Source organism: Nicotiana attenuata, chromosome 11, assembly GCF_001879085.1.
Source record: "Nicotiana attenuata strain UT chromosome 11, NIATTr2, whole genome shotgun sequence".
Taxonomy (NCBI): Eukaryota; Viridiplantae; Streptophyta; class Magnoliopsida; order Solanales; family Solanaceae; genus Nicotiana; species Nicotiana attenuata.
The window spans coordinates 34,139,606-34,164,603 of NC_031999.1; the positions used below are offsets into that span (position 1 = coordinate 34,139,606).

Sequence of the window (24,998 nt, forward strand, 5' to 3'; positions counted from 1 at the left end):
TCCTTTCTTTCTGGAACCGAATTACGAACTCCCGCAACAGCTCGGATTCTCCTTGAGAAATTCTGAATATGTCCGCCTTCCTTGCCTGGGCCTTTTTTGCCCCAGTATGAACCTTGATAAATGAATCTGCGAGCATTTCAAAAGAATCAATAAAGTGCTCGGGTAAGAGAGAATACCACGTTGAGGCACCCTTCGTAAGGATTTCGCCAATCTTTTTCAACAAGACCGATTCGATCTCATGTTGTGCCAAGTCATTCTCCTTTACTGTCGTAGTATAGTGGTGATGTGCTCCTGTGGATCCGAAGTCCCATCATATTTTGGTATATTTTGCATCTTAAACCTCTTTGGGATCAACTCCGGTGCCGAACTTAGTTTGAACGGCAATTGCATATACTTTTTTGAATCTGTGCCCTTTAACGCCGGCGGTGCACCTGGGATCTCATCCATTTGAGCATGAAAATCCTTTGCATTTTGATCCATCCGTTCGTTCATTTCTCTCATGAACCTCATGAGCTCGGTCTTGAAAGGGTTATTCAAGTTGTTGTTGCTAGATCCACTGCCGATTCCACTGGCCCCGTCAAAACTGGCCTTATCCATTGGAGTTTTCTTTTTCCAGTTCTTTAAGCCCTTTGGTTTGTAGGAGCGTTGGGAGGAACCGGAACCCTTCCATTAGCATTAATGGAAGCACTTGATAACGCCTACTTCAAAGCACGATCTTGCCTTGAGAGATGATCCATAATCGATTTTTGCTATTCTCTCAAGATTCTGATTGTTTCAACGGCGTGCTCATCCTTCGCATCATCAGGAGTTAGGATACTAACCTTCGCGTATTGGGGTTTCCGAATCTCCTTCGTTGCAGGTTTTGCTAGTTGAATCATCACGCTGTAACTCATCCTCACGTTCGTTGTGTGTTTCAATATTGAAGACACTATTGACATCATTAGCTGCCATATTTGATTTTTATTTCACTAAATAAATAATCAAAATTTGCTAGTAGCAGATGAATGGATCAAAGCAATTATACAATTGTCTATGCCCCATGGTGGGCACCAAACTGTTTATCCGTAAAACGGTAACATAGTTTATAGACAAGCGAATCGATTAGACCCAATAATAAATAAATGAATGAGAACAAAAGTAAGATTGCCAAATGAAATTAGAGAAGATAACAACCATGATTAAGAGCTTAGCCTTTCAGATGACAAGAGTGAAAGCAATGTTTAATTACAAAAATTGAGCGTAGTACAAAAATATATTATAGCTTTTTGTGTGAAGAGTCTTTCGTGCCTATAATGGATGCTAATCCTTCTATTTATAGCTTGATTTAGGCCTCTTAAATAAGAATGAAATCGTCATTGATGGGTGTATAACGGTTGGCTATAAATGCAGATATTCACTGTAATGGTTGCCCATTGAATGTTATCCGATGACAATGCTTTGAATCTTTGTTACCGGCTGCTCTGTCTTCAGGATTTGTTCAGCACTGATTGCATGCTTGCATCGGTGCCAGATGTTTGCTGACTCACATCCCACCTGTCTTTGGTTCCACGTGTCACTCCGTCATTCGCCCAGCTGTCATTAACCAATTTACCTCATACACTTATATTATTATTGTTGAGTGTTGGCTTGCGTAACAAGTAGGTTAAGCATTATCACGACCACTGGTGGGGTTTTGGGTTTTAACAATTAGCCGAAAGGGTAGTTTTAAGCCCAGAAATAAGGTTGGCGGCATTTAGGGATCAAAAGATGTGCAGAGAGTAAATTTAAACCATTACCAAACGATATGAGTAATTTTGACTCTTTCCCGAAAAAGAAAAGAGAAAAACAGAACTTTGGCCCGCGTTTTCAGGTTTTTAAAATTTAAATTGTCAAATTGCGCGCGCTCTCTCTCTACTCCAATACTATCTGATCTGAACCCTAATGAAACACGAAGAAAACCAATAATCCAGTTGGATCATACCGAAAGGGTAATGGCAGAAGAGGCGCGACTGAACCTCCGAATGCAGAAGGAGCTTAAGCTCCTTCTCACTGACCCACCTCCCAGCGCCTCCTTTCCTTCTCTCACTTCTTCTTCCTCTCTTTCCTCCATTCATGCCCGTAAGTAAGTTTATTTTGCCCTCTTTACTGTTTTATGATTTATCTTCAGAAATCTTAATTTCGTTTTTTCAATACTTCCAGAAATTCAAGGCCCTGAAGGAACTGTGTATGCTGAAGGACTCTTTAACCTTAAAATTCAGATACCCAAAAGGTTTTTCCTCAATCTTTTTTCTTCGGGTTCTTCTTGTTTATTTGGTTGTTGAATTTTTCAGCTTTATTTGGTTTTACACAGGTACCCATTTCAGCCACCGATTGTGACTTTCGTAACGCCAATTTATCATCCAAATATTGACAATGGTGGCCGTATTTGCTTGGATATTCTCAATCTTCCTCCAAAGGTTAGCCAATTCATGATGATTGGGTTTTTACTGCTTTTATTTCTGTAGGATCCAGTAAAACTATTACTATAATTTTAACTTAGCAATAAGGAATTATTTGGTTTGAATTCCTCATGAGCATCTAAATTTGGTAATGAAAAACTTTAATTCACTTGTATGATCAAATGGGATGGATTAAAAATTCCTCTCAGAGCCGTGGGGATTTGCCTTTGTCTTTGTTTATACTGTACTTTGCCTTCTAGATGTGGAAGCTAAAAAAGCATTGCAACTGTCATATATTCATAGAGCAGTAGCATACTGTTGTGTCACATCCATGATCCAGTGTGAAGTGAAGGGAATTTGAAAGTTGCCTTATTTTGGTGGAAGTATACATATCATTTGTTGTTGGTTTCAAAGTGTTGGCAGAAACATAATAGTTAGACCTGCATAAGTTATGAGCTTGTAGAAGTCATCAATGTCCATAACATCTGATCTGTTAATTGCTTTTAAGTCTCTAATCGATATTAATCCCTGGTTAAGATTGTCTGACATGGAATGGAATAGTTTGGACGCTGACTGCCACTAGCATTTGATATCTTTTATGTGCACCTTTCACGTCCACGAGCAATCTGACTGCTTAGTGGATTTCACTCATCTCTATAGCTTATACAATTTGTTTCTTGAAATCATTTTTCTTAGTGTTTGAGTAAATTTTAAGCTCGTGCTATGTATCTCCAAAATCGTACTTGGTGCAATAGAAGTGTACTAGTTTAATTATTTTCCTGAATAACGTATAAAGACTGGGCTTGCACAATATTTTTGAAGAAATAATGTGTGCAAGCATTCTTGCTCTTTTTAATTTTTATGACTTCCCAATGAATCTACCTTATGTGCTGTATTCAAACCAATTCCTTGTTATCAAATGATAATGTACATAATTCTGCTTTTGCTGCTTGTCGGTTGTGCATCGAAGGCTCAAATCTTTTCTAGAAAGGCCTTCAAGCAATCATTGCATATATAACTGATCAAGTACTGGTATACATTCTACTTGAATTATCTTGTTGCACTTCATGCATATGGAACTAATGTTTTAAGAGTCTTAACACGCCAAAATTCTACTTATGGATTACAGAATAATAGCTCAACTTAAACGCCAAAATTTCCATTTTTACTACTGTTTTCTAGAATCTCTGATATTCTACCATTTGGGTACATGTAATTTTTGATATCTACCATTTTCTAATAACTCATAAATTTTTCAAATCTTGATGTCTTGACTAAGGTGGTGTACCACCAACCTAGGAGTAAGTGGGGAGTCTTGACTAAGGCAAATGCTCAGGAGTTAGGGGAGAAGTTGTTGGCCATGGGGACCTGGAGGGGTAGTGGGGAAGCGAGTAGTATGTTGATCACGATAGCGAACTGTATTAAGGAAGCTCCTAGAGAGGTGTTATAGGTAATGAAGGGTTATTCGGGAGGCCACAAAGGGGACTGGTGGTGGAATGAGGAGGTCCAAGGAAAAGTAAGCGGCATATCTGAAGCTAGTGGGGAGCACGAACGAGGAGGAGAGAGGACGTGTAGGGAGTGTTATAAGAAGGCAAGGAAAGACGCAAAATTAGCAGTCATAGCGGCTAAGACTACAGCTTTTGAGCGGTTATATGAGGATCTTGGGGGCAAATGGGGAGACAAGAAGTTGTATAGGTTAGCCAAGATTAGGGAGAGGAAGGCTCGGGATCTGGACCAAGTACGGTGCATCAAAGACGAAGATGGTAAGGTTCTGGTGGAAGAAGCGTGTATCAGGCGTAGATGGCAGGAGTACTTCCATAGATTCTTGAACAAGGGAGGGGACATGAACATCATGCTAGGTGAGATGGAAAACTCAGGGAGTCAAAGGGATTTTGGGTTTTGTAGGCGTATTAGGAGCGAATAGGTTGAGGGGGCAATGTGGGAAATGAGCAGGGGTAAAGCGACTGGGCCTAGCGAGATTCCAGTGGAATTTTGGAATGAATTGGGTCGAGCAAGCTTGGAGTGGCTTACTGGGTTGTTTAATGTCATTTTCAGGACGAAGAAGATGCCCGAAGATTGGCGGTGGCTTTTGATGATCTCGTTATATAAAAACAAAGGTGATATTCAGGATTGCAACAACTATAGGGTATCAAGCTGCTGGGTCATATTATGAAAATTTGGGAGAGGGTGGGAGAGGAGGGTGCGATGCGACATAGTATTACTATTTTTGAGAATCGGTTCGGATTTATGCTGCGATGGTCTACTACAAAAGCCATTCACCTTGTGAGGAGATTGGTGGAGCAGTATAGGAAGAGGAAGAAAGACTTACATATAGTATTCATAGACCTAGAGAAGGCTTATGATAAAGTCCGAGAGAGGTCCTATAGAGATGTATGGAGGATAGCGGTGTTCCAGTGGCGTACATTAGAGTGATTAAGGACATGTACGAAGGAGCGAAGACTTGGGTTCGGGTGAGGAATGCGAGAGGAGACTCGGATCATTTCCCAGTGGAGATAGGGTTGCATCCGGGATCGGCTCTTAGCCCATTTTTGTTTGCCTTAGCGTTAGAGGTGCTGACGCGACACATACAAAGAGAAATGCCATGGTGTATGCTATTTGCTGATGACATAATCCTGATTGATGAGACGTGAGACAGAGTTAACGCTAGGTTGGAAGTTTGGAGACAAACGCCGGAGTCTAAGGGTTTCCAGTTGAGTAGGTCAAAAACTAAGTACTTGGAGTGCAAGTTCAGTGATGGGATGCATGAAGCAGGAGTGGAAGTGAAGATTGGTACTCAAGTCGTCCCCTAAAGAGATAGTTTCAAGTATCTGGGGTCTATTATTCAAGGCAACGGGGAGATTGACGAAGATCTTACTCATCGAATTGGAGCGCGGTAGATTAGATGGAGGCTCGCCTCGGGAGTTTTGTGTGATAAGAATGTGCCACATGGACTTAAGGCAAGTTCTACAGAGTGGTGGTTAGACCGAATATGTTGTATGTGATCGAGTGCTGGCCCATTAAGAAGTCTCATGTTCAGAAGATGAAAGTAGCCGAAATAAGGATGTTGAGATGGATGTGTGAACATACGTACAAGGTAGGAATGGCATCTGTGGAGGACAAGTTGCGGGAATCGAGATTGGGATGGTTCGGGCATTGTGAAGAGCAGAGACATAGTTGCTCTGGTCAGGAGGTATGAGAGGTTGTCCATGACAGGTCTGAGGAAGGAAACGAGTAGGCCTAAGAAGTATTGGGGAGAGGTAGTTAGGCAAGACATGTCACTGCTCTAGCTTACCGAGGATATCACCAATGATAGAAAGGTATGGAGGTTGAGGATTAAGGTTGTAGGTGACAGATAGTAGTGTGTTCCTCCTAGGCTTACCAGTAGAACTAGGACTATTTTTGTATTATCTTATTCATGGTTCTTTACGATTATTTGTTGTGTCATTCGCGCTATTACCATAATACGTTATTGTTACCATTGCTTGCTACTTGTTGCTTTATCTCCACTGTTTCTTGAGTCGAGGGTCTATTGGAACAATCTCTCTATCTCTATAAAGTGTAGGGGTAAGGTCTACGTATACACTACCCTCTCCGGACCCCATTTATGGGAATACAATGGGTTTGTTGTTGCTGTTGTTGTTATTGTTGATGTCTTTATATACATTGCTCATAGTTGTCGCCATTTCAAAAAAGCAGGGAGCATGGCAGCCATCTTTGAATATTTCAACTGTCTTAACAAGTATCGGTTTGTTACTGAGCGAACCAAATCCTGATGATGGATTAATGCATGATGCGGTGAGTCAATATTCTTGCAGTGTGGGAATTGGTTCTAGAATCTACCCTGTTTGATTGTTTTAATGCCTATTTATGTGCAGAGCATGGAGTACAAATATAATAGACAAGCTTTTGACCAGAAGGCAAGATCAATGACTCAAAAGTATGCTAGGGCTGGAGCAAGTGATTTTGGTGATCGTGACCAAGAAATCCAAACTCTTACAAACGCAAGAGAAGGACATGTAAGCAGATGTTTAGATGAACGTGGTTATGTTTATTACTTTTTTGATCAAAATTTCACAGATGATCCCTACAGGTTGAAGCCAAAGAATCACATTTACCAAAATTTGAGGTCCCTGATCATTTTGTAAACCATAAGAGTTTATGTGGACTCAGCAGAAAGTTGTCGCTAGACTCTGCTGGACGAGCACAAAGGCATAATGCTGAGACTGTGAGTGAAGTGCCTCTTGATCATATCTTAAATAAGCAGATGGAAGTTAGTAAACAAGCTATGGAAGAACTGCCTATTGAGAGTAACTCGAATCAGGATAAAGTACAAATGAGCACCACGAAACTATCTTCAGAAATTGTTAGTCCATCTAAATTTAGGAATGATGAGAAGAAGGATTATATGGCAAAACATCAATGTTCTACCAGCTTGGAACCCCAAAGTATTTTTCTGAATTATGCAGATATACAGCCCTTGCCACAGGCTACAAGAAATTCTGGCAAAACTGCTAATCCAAATAATAATGACTTGAGAAATGTCAGCATGAACGAGAGTACAAATAAGCTGTTGGTAACGTCAACTGATTTCAGCCAAAAAAATGAGGATCTTGGAAAATTGCAGTTCAAGCCTCATTTCTCTGCCCAACTTCAGTCCACTGCATCATGCCATACTCTTTCATTGTCAAAGACCCCTGGTCATTACAATAAGCAACCTGATAAAAGTGCTGCTGATCAAAGCAGAAATGGTTTCTCCACAAGGCACAAGAAGCTGGGTTTAACTGGTAGGAGGCATCCTTCCGGCACATCCAGTTCATCTCAACGTCAGCAGAAGGGTGACAAAGAGAACTTAGCTCCATCTCAGGACCTACCCCTTTCAGGCTCTGACGCATGTATTGATTCAACGTCCAGTTTATCTTTTACTTCACAAATTGGTGATTCTTGTGCTGCATCATCTAATCCATGTGGGACATCCAAGAAGCTGCCACTAGAAGCTGTAGAGCACTTTGGAGAGGTTAAGGACAATAGCTTTCAGATGACATCTCAATCTGGAAAACATTCCACAGCTCAAGTTAATCATCCCCTTTCGTGTGAGCAGTCCAACCAAGTTGAAGATGAATACTATAACAGGAACATCAAGCAACAGGAGAAAGAATCACCAAAATGTGAAGTAGTGATTGTGTTGGACAGTGAGGAAAGTGAAGATGAAAGGTCTCTTCATAAAAGGTCCAAGTTGTCGATAGTTCGAAAACATGTGTCAGGTAAGCGAAAGGCTGAACTGTGGATTTGACTCCTCCTTTTGTGAAGTATTAATGCTGTGGACGTAGTAAAATTTGAATACTATGATATGTCCTGTAGGTCCTTTCGGCCTTATGCCGTCAAATTTTTGTTCTTTTCCAATATCTTGGCCTAGTACTTTTAGGCATATTTCAAATTTCTGCCAAAGGAATATGACTAAATTACTTGGCATGGTTAAAAATTTGTGGCATACATGCTTTATTACAATTTTTTAATCCAATAACTCGAAATAGTATGTGACTCTTTTTATAGTAGGAAACTTCTAACATGTTTGACATCATTTTATATTTACATATAGTCTACAATTTTCAATAATTCAAATTCTAAATTTTGATAGGATGTTTCTCTATCAATTAACTTTTTCATTGCTGCTTTAGTATTCTTCTTCATTATCACAATTCACTAATATATACGTAAGTCAAATTAGGCCAGTAAAATACTGTCTAGTGAAATAAAACACCAAAACACTTTACAAATGCCAAATAGGGGCGTATTAGTGACGTTTTATTCTGGTCCACATCAGGTTATCAAACTTGTCCTCCATTTTTCTTTTTGAAAAATTTGTAGTTTTTTTAGGTTCGCAATTATGGCAAGATGTAGTTTGTTTACCGTGAAAATGGTAATTATAATTAAATTTGATTTTGTGGTTCTAAAAATACGTGATCTATTTTTATGTTAGTTGTTAAGCAATGGATGCTAAGTAAGAGATTAGAAAACGAGATAAGAGCTTGAAACACAGTGATAACCGAGCCAATAGGCTGATAAGCGGGGCCTCGAGCTTGCTTATCCGGGGCCTCGAGGTCGAGTCTTATACCGTGCCGTAGGCAGTCGATGGAGGGACTAACAATTATGATAGATTCAATGATGGCTCTTTATGGCCAATAATAAGCAATAAATGAAGAACAATAAATAGAACACAATGAATATAAGCAATAAATAGAAGTAAAGAGCCGAAGAGAATATGTTAAGTTAGAGAGCAGAGAGAATGTTCTTTTTATTCAATATTGAGTATCAGATGTCTACAAAATGACAAGGGTTCCCCTTTTATACATGAGGGGGAACATAGTACAAATGCATCAATTACAAAGATATGGGGCAGGTATAGCCACTTAATGCCCTGATACCGGTCAGAACTAGCCCTCTAGACTTTGTCAGCTCTAGTCGTGCGCCTAGGGAACTTTCCACTTTTCTATCATAACTGTCGACCTGCACTGTCTCGAGGTTGGACATCGATGGCCCCTCAGGGTAAATCTCGACCGTAGTCTCGAGCCTTTGGAGAGCTTGCTTACGAGGCGATGTAATGGCCGAAAATTGGACCTTCCGATTTTACCGCATACAGATAGTCCCCGCGTTTCTTAGAGTGGAACGATAAGAAACGACTTTGATATCCATCTCTTCGAACTTTTCCGCGATGATGTCATACTTATGACGTAAGCCTTTGTGATAACCGAGGCGTCCCGTCGGTCCATCTTTTCAATGTCATTCAATGTACTGCTGATTCTTATCCTCCAAAGCGATAATATCGCTGTCGATTCAGTCCCTAAAAAAATGCATTGATTGCGCCGGACGATACGTCTTTCAAAGACATTGATGGGGCCGTCCGTTGCTCTGCCACCCTCTATAAATGGAAGCCTCCCGGTACCATTTCTTTATTCAAGTGTCCTCCAATATCCTTCCACCCCTTTCTTCTCTTCATCCTGATCCATTGTTATCTCCCATGTTTGAGGCCCGCGACCTTAAGGTTACATGGCGGCGTTTCCATCAGCAATGCCGTGACCTTTTTCTAGGGCTTTCCCTTACTGAGCGAGATTGTACTTACTTCTTGTTGTTGTTGTTGTTGTTACTGCTGTCATCGCTAGCTCGAGATGATGAAATAAGGATACCGATTTCTTACCACTCAGGAAGATATTCGGACTCTACACCGCTGCTCAGGGGGCGTTCGGACTTTACTCCGCTGCTCACCTCCCTACTCCGGCCTGGTGTGGCACTTCATCCCTTTTGCTTTTCGTGGGGTGAAGCAGCACTACCGGCCACTAACCTTCACGGCACAATGTTCCAAGAAGTGGACTCAAAGTAGCTATGCAGGTAAGGCCTACGCCCGCCAAGTCTTTCACCAGGCTATAATTTTCTTGACCTGGTAGGAACTTTTGCTCTTTGGCGAGCTATGGCTTTTTCTTCATCTTATTTGCTTCTTCCTCGTCCTTCGAGACACCGTTGGCCGGGAGGCTGAGATCAGGCTCCCGGAGATGTGATTCCCGAGGAGACGGTGCTCGAACGTACTGTTGCCGAGGGTACACCCTCGAGGATAGACTAGATTCTTGGTTTTCATTGTATGTGTTTTCCTTTGCTTCTTTGTTTCTGTGTAAGGACCCCTCGTGGGCTTTGTAATCATGTGTAAGGACCCCTCGTGGGCTTTGTAACCGTTGTTTATTAATGGAAAAGATGTTTCTTCAATTTGTCTCTGATTTATGCTTTGTTTCCCTTTATCTGCACTTGCAAAGAATCTGGATGTGTGATTCTACAGACCGGTACGGATACCGAGCCCGGGCGTAAGTATTTCTCTGGCTCTCGATTGATTAACACAATTTCCCGTAGAAACCTTTGCCGTTCCTTGGACCGAGTCCGGATTAGATTGATAAACTCGAGCCATCGAGATCCCTGGCTTCGAGTTGTAGGGCTCCGAATTTTCAATACGGGACTTAGCCCTTTAGACCCCGCGATAGACCTCGACGGGGAATTTGCTCGGAAGTCTGAGAATAAGGATAGCCTTTAGGCTTTCGGGAGCAGTCCCCGAGTGGGGGTTCGCTCAAGCTCGGGCTACCTGGAAGCTTGCTTTTAACTCAGTGTAGATAGCCTTAAGGCGTCCCAGATAGATCTCGGATGGGGGCCTACCCTGGTTTAGATAGTACCTCGGGGCCAAGCTCATATGAGTAGCTTTTTAAAGCTTATCTTCTTTCGAGAGAGGTCCTCGAGATCGGGTTCCATCTCGAGTCTAAGGATGATGCCAATGGCTCCTTGGAGCATATCCCCTTCTTGGTGGAGATCCTCGAGATCGGATACCATCTCGGGCCGTGTAGTGATGTCATTAGCTTCCTGGAGCCTATCTCCTTTTTGGTGGAGGTCCTCGAGATCGGGTACCATCTCGGGACTTGGAATGATTCCAATGGCTTCTCGGAGCCTATCTTCTTTTGGTCGGAGGCCTTCGAGATCGGGTACCACCTCGAGGCTTGGTTGATGGGGGTTTCTGACCCCAAAACGTCGTATGGCGGCATTGAGTGTATGACATGGTTACGAAATGGCCGAGGCGATTCTTTTGGCACATTTTCCCAAAGCGATAAATGTTTCAGTTAGCGTCCTTAATTGGCCTTTGAGCCAGGCGGGTAGTCGCCGCTTTCTCCACATACGGGGTTGTATTCCTTCTTTTGAGGATTTAGCTATTCCGAGTAGTCATCCTCCTCTATAGAGCTTTCCTTTCTTGTGCCAAGTCTTTCACTATTTCAACTTTGAAGGCTTTGCTCGGATTTTCTAGTTTTACCACAGTTATGGCTGCCACACCATGGTCCGCTCAGCGAGGAGAGGGGAGTTCCGCCCTTGAAGGCCTTTTGAACCAAAATGCTTGGGGTCATCGAGAGTATGTTTCGAAGTTTGTTTCTTTAGTAGGAGAGGGGCACTTTGAGTCAGCGAGGAAAGACTGTGGATGGGGGGGAAAGGGTAGTACTGCGCGTAATTTCCCCAGGAGAGAGCATTATGGATCATGCTGAGGGGTTTTTGAACGTATACATGTACCCCTTCACACTAGGCCCCCTGATAGGTTTGTGCTTGATTTCTGTTGGAAATACCGGGTCACCTTGGCGCAGTTTCATCCGTCATTTTGGCGGATAGTATTGATGATGAGGTTCTTTGCGGAGAAAGCAGGACTTGAATTCACGCTCAGTCATCTTATCAGGCTGCACCGGCCTTTTCACAATCGAGGTCTGCTAACCTTATGATGCCGATCCACTACACCTTTCGTTGTTGATGAAGAAGAAGACGAAGATCGGGAGTGGATGAGCCGATTCGTCCGAGTACGGACCGTTGATGTTATCCCCGTGGGGTTTCTGCCATTCCCTGAGAGTGGAATTTTACACGTAAGTGGTATACTTGTGCCTTCGTAATTTTGCTTATGGCATAGACAGGTTCCGTAAATGCGTCTTCCTTTCCCTTTCTGTAGCGATTTCATGGACGTCGTGCGAGGTCCCCGACCTGACGAACTGGGCTCAGAAGCTGGCGACTTGCTCGACTTATAATGAGCGTAAGTGGCGAGTTTTGTCTAATGGTATATGGGAGACCAAACACCACGGTACGCGCTGTGTGATTTGCTCCTTTAAGGGCACTTTCTTTTTACGCGTACTAACCCTATCACCGTAGGCATCGGGGAACCCTTCGGGAGAGACCATGCCTTCTTGGAGGGGGAGAAGGATCGCCAGCTTCTGGGCTGCGGAGCGATAATAATAAGCAAAAAGGGCTTTCACAGGGTGGCGGTGCTTTCAGCAAGATGAGTCCATGACGGGGGTCGGCGAGAATGTGTCTTCCCCCCTCGAAGGCACTTCGAGGGATGTTCAAAACCACGAGCCGCATACGCTGAGCGATCATGTCCCCATCGGGTGGGGTCCTTCCGGGATAGATGGAGCCGGACTAGTAGATTTGCGCTCAACTTTCGAGGAAGCTCAGCGGCTCTATTCCGAGGTGAGTTTTTTGCCGTCCGTGTTGATTTTATAGTCTTGCAGTTTTTACTCTCTTGTCGAGTGTCTCTTTCTTAGGCTTTTGATAAGCTCAAGTCCGAGCTGCTTCGTCGTGAGGCCATGCTGCGAAAAGCCGTGGAAGGGGAGAAGTCCCTTAGGCTTCTTTATGATGAGAGAGAAGACAAGTTGGCGCACTTGCGATGCGAGGCGAGTCGAAGCCTGAACTACGAAACCTACCTCGAGGAACAGGTACTTATTGCTCTAGATGGGGCGCATGTTCCCTTTTCTATTCTTGATGCTGACATTTCATTTACTTTAGCTGCAGAAGAAGACTGGAGACCTGGAACGCCTTAGGAGTGAAGTTGGTCAAGCCAAACGTGAGTACGATGAGTTAAAGGCTCGGGCAGACGCTCATAGCAGAAAAAGGCGCTCTGGCTAAAGCTTCCGCCCTCTAGGTTCGACTCCGCTTAGCTCGCGAGAACAGTTTGGTCCAAACAGATATGATTACGGAGCTCGAGTCCGAGCTTTTGAAGATAAAAGCCGAAGTTGTGTATGCCCGGCCGAAGCCGTAATGAGCCAAACTAAGGCTGATAAGAAAGTGGCGGTCTATTTGAAGGATGTTGATGATGCTCGAGCTGAGCTGAGAAGGGTTCTCGACTGCGAGAGCAGGAGCTTGGAGTATACCCGATGCAAATCTCGAAGGGAAACCCTCGAGGAGATCAATGTTAGGGGTTTTGACCTCTCGGAAGAGGTGAAACAGGCAAAGGCGGATGAACATGACGCTAAGTCCCTTCTGTCCGATGCCGAGGATGGCGAGAAGCAGGCCGACGGGCCGTAGTCCTCGGGGGGGGGGGGGGGGGGGGCGTAGATTAAGCCTTTCTTTTTTTGATTTTGTATGTGGTGTTCTCAGAGAACTTTGTAAATGAAGCTGGTATTCCCTCGCATATATGTATAAAAGGAAGCCTCTTATCTTTGTTTTTCATGCATTTCTTTTGCCTTGATATTTGTCAGTTGTTGGCCGGATGAATTGGTCTTTGGTTTGAAAGGAATCCCCAGATCCGTAGTATGGCCCTGGGGCTCATTGGGCTGGCCCGTAGGCTCTTACGCGCTTCGGTCGGCACGACCTTTTAATATAAGCTGGCGTTTGAGCTCTTATGCTTTTGGCCTTAGGCATATTTAGTTAACTGTTTTGGGTTCAGTCTCCGAGTCGGGTTTTGACTCGAGCTCATTTGGTCCTCAAATTTTCGAATTTAAAGCCGGCCCTTAGGCTCTTATGCGTTTTGGTCGGTACGACCTTTTGTATGGGCAAAAACTTGTTGCGGCCAAACGCACACGCAAGTATACGCGGTCGTCAAGTAATAAAGTGACTAAATGTCGGATGTCGATCCCACGAGGACTTGTGATTAACTATTAACTAAATTAGACTATCCTAATTATCTAAACAAGAATTAAACTTAGAAATATTTGATTTAAACTAATTAAATAAAGAAATATAAATAATGAACTTTAAACACAGGAAGAGCAGATTTTTATGATATCAATGTAATAAAAACGATCTAGGGTTATGGGCTATCTAACATTCCTATTGTAGTCTTCAATTGAATTGACTAACTAATTTATCTAGTTTATTGGTTGACAGGGTTAATATTGCTCATAAGAATCTGTCGAGTTCTTACTCGCCTATTCAAGCTAACCTAACGCCTATATGTCTATGGAGTTAGAATCAACAAGAACGCATTTATAATTCCTGTATTTCAACCAAGCAAGGCAATTAGGTATATGTCTATCCTAATTGCGAATCCGTTCCCCGAGGCCCAGGTTCAAGAACTTGCTCTACTCAATCCTATATGCAGTCTAGAATTCCCACTTTCGAGTTCAACTCTAGATTCGTAGATAGTATTCAATTGGTGATCAAGCAAACAAATAATTAAGTGCAGGATTGAATAAATAAACCAATATGATAAACTAAGAAATCAAAATCAATATCCGAATAACAATAGTCATGAAAGAACCACAACCCTAGAACGTGAAGTTTAGCTCCACATAGACATGGTAGCAAAATAACAAATCATATAAAGAAACATAAAAATTACTAAGTTGGTGGAAGAAAAGATGAAACCCGGCCTCCACGGCGGCTCTGTGCTCTTCCTTGGTCAAAAATTGCTCTCAAAAACGTTCTCCTATATATATATATACCAAATAGGGTTGGGCCCAAACAATTATACCTTCTCCAATGTGAAAAAGGACACTTTTCTCGGGTGACAGGCGCGAGCTCGCGCGTTCTTCGCGCACCTTTCTGCCTCGACTTGTAATACGCGCGAACTATGCGCGACTTCGCGCATTTTTCACCCTGTTCCTTTCCGAATTTGGAAAAACGTAAAACATGAAAGTTGTAGCACTTTGAGTTAGCTTTCCAACCATATAATGTGGAGCCAAAATGGATTTCTGAGCAAAAAGTTATATCTATTTTACTAGACAGTACGCAATCTGCCTACTGAAGTCTTCGTTTGCTCCAACTATCATCCGTTGACCCCCAAACACGATCCCGGCTTAATTCCTTGAACTTTTACTCAAACTTTAAAGCTCCAAATCACTTAAGTTCATTCCATAACATCTATATAGCTCGGAATCCCTCCTACAAGGCATAAAACACACAGTTAGTGCAAAACACTAGCGATTAAAGCTCAAACTCAATTAAAGTGCAGTAAATTAGAGTGTAATAATCGACTAAAATACGTAATTATAGCCTATCATCAACACCCCACACTTAAACGTTGCTCGTCCTCGACTCAACTAAAAATTTACTCTATCTGTGAGCACTTAACATATTCGAAGCACACTACACCAATGATTATGGTTGATAGCAACAATTAAACTCTAGCATATGCAATCGTCATACACTTCCCTTTAATTATGTCATTCTTCAAAAAATATTCAAACGAAGACAATATGCTCACAACAATCCTAGCCTCAAAAACCGACTCAATGTCACAATGCACTCATGGCTTGAATACCCAACATCCTAGAGAAGTCTAATAATGTTATCTTTCCTTCGTGACACCATGTGCCCTCACAACCAAGGCAAGAGAGTAAGTTGAATCCACACATTAAAATCTCACGATCACATATATTTTAAGGACTCATATATATCAAAAGAAAATATCGCTCACCCTCACAAAAGAAGTCACATGCATGTAATTGGTACCATAGGCTTGCCCTTAATGTAAATCTCTACTAATGTAGGCTCGCTCGATCTAAAATCAATTAGGACTTTTTCGTGGTTGTAATGTGGGCTAAGGAACGGGTAGGATAGATTTAGGAATAGTGACTAACCCTCCTAAGCACTTTAACACATCACATAATCAACTTTAAGCGCCAATTCTTCAACCCAATTCACTTTCACAAACAATATCACTCCAAAATTGCTCCCTTCTTCTTTAAGCACTCTATTAATTCATATCCACTAGCTAAAATACGACAACAATTTTTCATCTCTTTCTTCTATATTTTTTTTCCAATTTCCACTAGTGGTGTATTAGTTTACAACACAAGTGTACCATTCATCCTTTTATTGGTTCCACTCAAAAGCCACCCCACACTTATTTCCTCCTTACTTCTTTTAGCGCTCCTCTCACAATTAAAGTGCTTTAAGAGGTAAAAGGATCAAAACAATGTCAATTAAGAACAAAAGGGTATAGGCTTGTAATGCGGGTGCCAAACAAAAGGCTAAAGGCTCGAAAGAGTTAGCTAGGGACAAATTTTATTTATGATAAGCAATCAAGCTCAAAAAGGTCAAAGAGAGCCTAACATCATTTTCCAAATCGAGCATCACCTAGGATTTCGCTTCAACTCACATACCGGGCAAGTTCTAGACACAAGTACACTACATGGACTACACAAATACTCACCACACATGGCACATGACTCACTAAGAACGGTCTCATTCCGACTCTCAAACAAATGCAAGTATTCACGGAGCCACAAGATATTAAGCATGAAGCACAAAGTGAACATAAGTCAAGAAAACGAGACATAGGCATCACAAGACATGCTATCCAAGTAAGCACGGCATCATCAATAAATTCAAATCATAGGGAAGATACTACACATGCCAAAGCCTAAATATGCTACTATCAAAAAAGTCAAGGGCGCCTAGGTTCATCATTCTTCCTCCATTTATTCCCTAAATTCTAATCTACTCTAAAAAATAAAAAAAAATACTACTACCCGGTTCAAACTACATCCCATGGAAAAGAACCGAGGCACAAAGAAAAACCATGGGGGATTATTACTAACTAAAGAAAGCTAAAAGATATATTTTTGTGTTTTTTGTTTAGATTTTAATCCCTCAAGAAAGCTGTCCACAAAATCCATCGTCGGGAAAAGTCCAAATTTTTCGATTTTTTTTTTCGTTTTTTTTTTGTTTTTTCTTAAAAAAAATTACTACACTAAGAACGAGTACTATAACTAAGCTAACATAGCACAGAAAATCACCTAGACAATCTCCTCACCCCACACTTAAAATTGTGCAATGTCCTCAATGCACACTAAAAATAACAAGAGGGTAAAAGAGACTCTCTGGTAGGCCAAAGGCCGAAGCATTAGCAGCTCACGGGATACTCAGACTTCTCCCAGGTACAGTCCTTTATGCGGGAACCCCACACTCAGTTTCAAACACATGCTCACTTTTGCACACTTCCAGTGGCTTTTATTCTATGCTCATAATCCTACAAAAAAAACGCTACAAAGATAGAAAAATAAAATAAACAAAAATAAATAAAAATAAAAGAAAGCAGTAAAGCTAGGTTGCCTCCCAACAAGCGCCTTATTTCTAGTCGTGGAACGACTCCATCACTTTCACCACTTTTCCTTCCACTTTGAAGATATGAATTGCGCCCCCAATTTTGCATCAATTTTTCTATCACGTTCCTGAGGCGGTGGTACAAAAATAAATGAACCAAGCAATAGGTATCGCATCTTGCACTTCTTGGCCTTTAAGTGAGGAATGTCGTTTTGTCTCCTTGGTGTGGCAAATTTCAGAATATAAACACTTTGTTCCTCATCCATTGACTCCTCCATATGCTCTACTGGATCAATTCCCATGTCACCAACCAACACACAATGTTGAAAAGTGTTTAGAATGAGGTCCAATACGCTCCAACTCCAAAATTGCATTATTTTTGACATCCTCAATTTTGCACTCTTCGTCAACCTTGGCATCATTAATAATATTTTGGTCGAATAGTGGAAGTTCCTCTTTCTGCTCCACAAGCTGGCCAGTATCCACAAAAATTGGTTGTGGGGATTCAGACGCCTCAACCTTTTTATTCAATTGATCATGCAAGTCATGGATATCTAAGCCAAATTGGTCTATCTCTTACCCGAGCTCAGTTCTTGCTTCTATTAGTTGTTCTGTCATATTTGAAAGACCATCACGGAGAAACTCATGAGATTTTATAAGTTGAGCTTGTTCCTCTATCCAAGATTGGCTCACTATATCTGTTTCTTCAAAATTATTTTCTGGTGGGAGCTCGCTCTCTTCAGCCACTTCCTCCGCCTCGGCCTTCATTCTCATGATTGCTGCACTAATTCTTTGTGCAACCTTTCGACTTTCATCTTGTAGCTCGACTACTTGCCTCAGAATATCCCTAAAATATGCATCACGGTCCATATCCTATACTTCATTGCCCCTATCAAACTCACAAACATTATAAGAAAGATCATAATAAGAGCTCTAAGAAGGATAATAAGAATTAGGACAACCATCCCAATGGCCATCTTGACCACCACATATATGACAAATATTCCTCTCAAAGGATTGCGATTGTGCGCACAACTCGCTCCCAGGAACATTCTGACAATTTTTCACCAGTGAGGTCCTCCACAATATGGACAAGGATCATCATAATAAGAATAACACATATTCGACCAATTCACATTCCAAGATGCCATGTCAACAAAGATAATAAAATATTAAACTAAGATAAAAATAAAAAGAAACTTGAATAGCCAAAAAGTAAAAATCTAACCTAGTAGACTAGTTAATTTCTAAGTCCCCGGCAACGGTGCCAAAAACTTGTTGCGACCAAACGCACACACAAGTATACACGGTCGTCAAGTAATAAAGTGACTAAAAGTCGGATGTCGATCCCACGAGGACTTGTGATTAACTATTAACTAAATTAGACTATCCTAATTATCTAAACAAGAATTAAACCTAGAAATATTTGATTTAAACTAATTAAATAAAGAAATATAAATAATGAACTTTAAACACAAGAAGAGCAGATTTTTATGATATCAATGTAATGAAAACGATCTAGGGTTATGGGCTGTCTAACATTCCTATTGTAGTCTTCAATTGAATTGACTAACTAATTTATCTAGTTTATTGGTTGACAGGGTTAATATTGCTCATAAGAATCTGTCGAGTTCTTACTCGCCTATTCAAGCTAACCTAACGCCTATATGTCTATGGGGTTAGAATCAACAAGAACGCATTTATAATTCCTGTATTTCAACCAAGCAAGGCAATTAGGTATATGTCTATCCTAATTGCGAATCCGTTCCCCGAGGCCCAGGTTCAAGAACTTGCTCTACTCAATCCTATATGCAATCTAGAATTCCCACTTTCGAGTTCAACTCTAGATTCGTAGATAGTATTCAATTGGTGATCAAGCAATCAAATAATTAAGTGCAGGATTGAATAAATAAACCAATATGATAAACTAAGAAATCAAAATCAATATCCGAATAACAATAGTCATGAAAGAACCACAACCCTAGAACGTGAAGTTTAGCTCCACATAGACATGATAGCAAAACAACAAATCATATAAAGAAACATAAAAATTACTAAGTTGGTGGAAGAAAAGATGAAACCCGGCCTCCACGGCGGCTCTATGCTCTTCCTTGGTCAAAAATTGCTCTAAAAAATGTTCTCCTATGTATATATACCAAATAGGGTTGGGCCCAAACAATTATACCTTCTCCAATGTGATAAAGGACACTTTTCCCGGGTGACAGGCGCGAGCTCGCACGTCCTTCGCGCGTTCTTCACGCACCTTTCTGCCTCGACTTGTAATACGCGCGAACTATGCGCGACTTCGTGCATATTTTACCCTGTTCTGTTCTGAATTTGGAAAAACGTAAAACATGAAAGTTGTAGCCCTTTGAGTTAGCTTTCCAACTATATATTGTGGAGCCAAAATGGAGTTCTGAGCAAAAAGTTATATCTATTTTACTAGATAGTGCACAATCTTCCTATTGAAGTCTTCGTTTGCTCCAACTATCATCCGTTGACCCCCAAACACGATCCCGGCTTAATTCCTTGAACTTTTACTCAAACGTTAAAGCTCCAGACCACTTAAGTTCATTCCATAACATCTATATAGCTCGGAATCACTCCTACAAGGCATAAAACACACAGTTAGTGCAAAACACTAGCGATTAAAGCTCAAACTCAATTAAAGTGCAGTAAATTAGAGTGTAATAATCGACTAAAATACGTAATTATAGCCTATAATCAGCGACAGTGGCTCTTACGCTTTGGGTCGATACGACCTTTTATGTGAGCTGGCGATAGTGGCTCTTACGCATTGGGTCGGTACGACTTTTTATATGGGCTGGCGATAGTGGCTCTTACGCTTTGGGTCGATGCGACCTCTAATATAGGCTTTGTTTTTCCCTCGATAAGGATTTTCTTTGGAATTGTGTTTGCCTGACTCTTCGACGGTTCGATAAAACCTCTATTGTGAGTCGTTATATGGCGATGATCGAGCACCTCGGGAGGTTTGGCTTGGTGGCTGAGTATCTCGAAGCCTGTATTTAGGAGCTGACATGGTTGAAGCTCTTTTGCCTATGTTGAGGGTAGCCTGTTTAACCGGTTCTTTTCGAAGTATATTCGAAGTAATTGAAGGCCTGTGATTTTATAGCTACGGTCGGGCGTCCCTGAGTCACGTTAGTTTGGCTAGTACAGCCTTGTGACCGTAGTCATTGTGTTTGGCCGGAGCCTTTCAGTCCCCGAGGAAGTTGTTTCAGCGTCTTTATCGAGGGTATGCCTTTTTAGGGGTCTTACAAGTTCGATATATAGCCTTAACTTTAAGATTGGGTTTATGCCTTTAGTAAGGGCTTACAAGTTTTACACGCCTTTGAGGTCTTACAGTTATTGTCACTTGGTACAAGTATGGTTCATGCCTTGCTTGAGGTCTTACAGATTTTTCATGCCTTGCTTGAGGTCTTACAGTTATTGTCACTTGGTACAAGTGTGGTTCATGCCTTGCTTGAGGTCTTACAGATTTTTCATGCCTTGCTTGAGGTCTTACAGTTATTGTTGTTGCCTTATATAGGTCTTACGGGATCGAGGTTATTCGCATGTGGTCTTGTGGCCTCGGGTTTTGATAAGTCGATGGGGGTGGGAGTCCCCGAGTCATCGAGGGTTTCTTGGCTCGGGAGCCATTACTTGTAATCTTAGTACTGCCTCATTGAGGGCTTATGATATCGGGGTTTCCGACCCGTAGGTCACGTGGCCTTGAGTTTTCGACGCCAGTCCCCCAGTGTTCGGGACGTTTTCGGCTCTGGAGTTGTTTTGTGATCTTAACGTTGCCTCATTGGGGGCTTATGAGTTTGGAGCTCTGACCCGGGGGTCGCATTGTTCCGAGTTGTTGACGCCAGTCCCCAAGTGTTCGGAACATTTTTGACAGAGGAGTCATTTTTGCAAAAATACTGAGCTTCTTTGGAACGCAAAATGCTTTTCAAAAGTATTCTTTGATTTCTTGGTATAAGTATACATGTCTTTGCTGTTGAGGGCTAAGTTATTCTATGCGGGCACGGTTTGTTCGACCGTTTGGCCCGGTACATTCTTTTTCCTATCGAGACCCTATTCAGTATATCTTAGATTCTCCGAGGAGGTGATCTTCCGGGGGGATGCCCCCAGTATTCGAGGTTGATTGCAAGAGAAGCCTTGAATGCTTGTTGAGCTTTCTTTAGGTAGCATATATATGTTGCCCCATTAAAAACCTTGCCGGTAAAACCCTTCTTGGGATAAAATCCCGATCGAAGGAAAAGAGTGCAACGCATGCTTTTGAAACCTAAGGCCTTCGAGTTGGGAAGCGCTTCAGCTGTTTCGACCGGATACTTGCACTTAGGTTAGTGTAAGATGTAATTGAAAAAAGGAGGCGATCATACCTCAGTGCTGATGGCGCTTCGACCGGATACCTGCACAGACCCTATTATGTTTCGATCGTTTGTCACGAGGACGCGGTACGGTCCTTTGCTTCGTTCGGTTCGGACTTAGCCGAGGGTGTAACTTATTTTTGCTATTTCACTGTTTACTTACCCTTTGGATCTTTCGAAGGTGGACGTACTGGTGTCGGCGCTATGTCATGTACCGCGAATATATCTCTTAACAGTTTTTATCCCATCCTTTGTCGAGAACTTCATCATTTTATGAAGGGTTGAAGGTACTGCTCTCATGCAGTGTATCCATGGCCTTCCGAGCAAGGCATTGTATTTCATGTCTCCCTCGACGACATGGAATTTGGCATTTTGGATTTTGCCGGCCATGTTGACTGGGAAGGTGATTTCCCCTTTTGTTATTTCGCTCGCCATGTTGAATCCGTTGAGGACTCGAGAGGCGGGAACGATTTGGTCGAGCAGCCCGAGCTGCTCTACCACTCTTGACCTGATAATGTTGGCCGAGCTACCTGGATCCATAAGTACACGTTTAATTTGAAATGTATTTACAAGTAAAAAGATTACCAATGCGTCGTTCTGAGGTTGAGACAAGATCTCGATGTCCTCATCGCTGAATATGAGAGCATCCTCGGGTATGTAACCCCGAGTTCGCTTTTCACTGGTGATGGATATTTTTATTCTTCTAATCATCGGTTCTTGTGGGGCATCGATGCCTCCCAAGATCATGTGGATGACATGCTGTGGCTCATTTTTTTTGTTCTTCTTGGTCGCCTCTCTTTCCCGGAACTGGTTTTTGGCCCGGTCATTGAGGAATTCTTGGAGGTGACCTTTGCTTAGTAGTCGGGCTACTTCTTCCCGGAGTTGATGGAATTCTTCGATTCTGTGGTGCGTGTTGTGGAATTCACACACTAAGTTATGGTTCCTTTGTGAAGGGTCTGATTGTACAGGCCTTGGACACCTGGTGTCTCTGATTTTACTGATGGCGAATACGATGTTTGAAACATCGACATTGAAGTTGTATTCCGACAAGCGAGGTGCCTCTGCTGGACCTGCGCGCCTATCAATCCCGGCTCTGTTGACGAGTCCCCGAGGGTTCTGCCCTCGGCCCGTTCTTTGATCATTCCGGGGTATGTCGCACCTCGGGGCGTTTCTCCTGTATTCAGTGTATGGCTGGTACCTTTCTTTGTTTGGCTTCGGCTCCTTCGCCAGAAGCCTGCTTGGATATACCGAGCCCGAGGGGGCTCCTAGTTGGTCGTCTTCGACCCTGATCTTTGATTGGTATCGTTTGTCGATGTCCGACCAAGTTACGGCCGGGTATTCGACTAGGTTCTATTTCAGCTGTTTTGAAGCCACCGAGCTTCGTTCATTCAGACCTTGAGTGAAGGCCTGCACTGCCCAGTCGTTGAAGACCGGTGGTAGTTCCATCCGTTCCATTTGAAAGCGAGATACGAACTCTCGCAGCATTTCATTCTCCCTCTGCTTGATCTTAAAGACGTCGGATTTCCTTGTTGCTACTTTGATGGCACCAGCATGTGCCTTTATGAAAGAATCCGCCAGCATGACAAATGAATCTATCGAGTTTGGGGCCAGGTTGTGATACCACATCATTGCCCATTTAGAAAGCGTTTCTCCGAACTTCTTCAGTAGGACGGACTCGGTCTCGTCGTCCTTTAGGTCGTTGCCCTTCACTGCACAAGTGTAAGCAGTAACATGCTCATTGGGGTCTGAGGTTCCGTTGTACTTCGGAAGGTCTGGCATTTTGAACTTCTTCGGAATTGGTTTCGGAGCCGCTTCTTGTGGGAACGGCTTTTGCACGAACTTCTTTGAATCCACACTTTTCAGGATCAGGGGTGCGCCCGGGATCTGGTCGACCCTGGAATTGTAGGTCTCGACCTTTTTGTCGTTGACTTCTATCTTCTTCTCGCCCGAATCGATCCTCTTTGTAAGGTCCTCGAGCATCTTTACGATGGCGGGGTCGACTGCCGACCCGTTGTTGCTTGACCTCTCTGGTACCTGCTCGGATAGGGGAGCCATCCCCGGTGCTACCGTGCTGGGAGTTTTCTGGTGACTTTGCAGCTGAGCGATCGCCAACTGTTGTGCCTGTAACATTTCAAAAATAACGTGAAGGCTAACCTCTCATTCTTCCCTAGCTGGGGTTTTTTTGAGCTTCTTGTTGATCTTCTTGGCGTATGCTCCTATTGGTGTGGGAGCTTATTTCGACGTGTTGAGCGTTGCGAGAGACCACATCCACGGGAATTGATTCTGGTGCATTCTCAGGGTTTTGTGGTGGCACACCAATACCTGGGACGTCAACACCATTTTCCCCATGGTTTCAAGATTGATGTTTTCACGTGCGTTTACTGAGTTAGACATTTTGACCTGAAATCAAAGATCTTGGACAAGAAAAAGTGTGAAAGATAACTTGCATTACGTAGTTAAACCAACAAGAAAATAATCACTATTATTTTTAGCCCCACGGTGGGCGCCAAACTGTTTACCGTGAAAATGGTAATTACAATTAAATTTGATTTTGTGGTTCTAAAAATACGTGATCTATTTTTATGCTAGTTGTTCAGCAATGGATGCTAAGTAAGAGATTAGAAAACAAGATAAGAGCTTGAAACACAGTGATAACCGAGCCAATAAGTTGATAAGCGGGGCCTCGAGCTTGCTTATTCGAGACCTCGAGGTCGAGTCTCATACCCTGCCGTAGGCAGTCGATGGAGGGACTAACAATTATAATAGATTCAATGATGGCTCTTTATGGCCAACTAGTACACGTACCCGCGCGATGCACGGATCAATTCAAAGAAAAAAAAAAGCGGAGACAGATAATAAAAACATATGTATTGCAGATTAAATTTATCGATCGCAATCAAAACAATTAAAACAAACAACAAAGAGAAGAATTTCATTGGGTTGTCTCTATATTATTGTTGCCAAGGACTATCAATCCCAAGTGACTTGTTAAAAAAGGGCTTGACCATAAAATATTTGGTCTTCTTGTTGATCGGTAAAGGATTTGTTCCTCATTATGAGTTAAAAACTTAGCAGCAAGAGAAGAAGAAGAAAAATTCACCTCAAAAAGTTTAATTTCTTCATAAGGCGAAAAACCAGCTAACTCATTTAGGTTTGCTAATTTATCCAACGACTTGCCACTTCTACCTGACAAAAAAATAATAATAATAAAGATAGGCAAAAAAATTACTCCTACTAATCCACAAGGACTTAAAGTATGCTTCTATATTAGTTGATCACATAAATCGACAAATTTACTTGAAATACCATCAATAGAATTTTTAAGTGCCTCAATTATTAGGGGTTAAATTGGATATGAACTACTTCATTAAAGTCTACTCTATTGAAG

At 42.1% G+C, this 24,998-nt stretch overlaps 1 protein-coding gene across 1 annotated transcript; it reads left to right on the forward strand.

Moving 5' to 3' along the window:
• LOC109234337 lies at positions 1,899–7,955 on the forward strand. Its single transcript, XM_019400285.1, has 6 exons — positions 1,899–2,097; positions 2,179–2,248; positions 2,330–2,435; positions 6,114–6,212; positions 6,293–6,433; positions 6,508–7,955. The coding sequence occupies exons 1-6, from the start codon at positions 1,971–1,973 to the stop codon at positions 7,705–7,707; spliced, it is 1,743 nt and encodes a 580-aa protein (XP_019255830.1). The 5' UTR covers positions 1,899–1,970; the 3' UTR covers positions 7,708–7,955.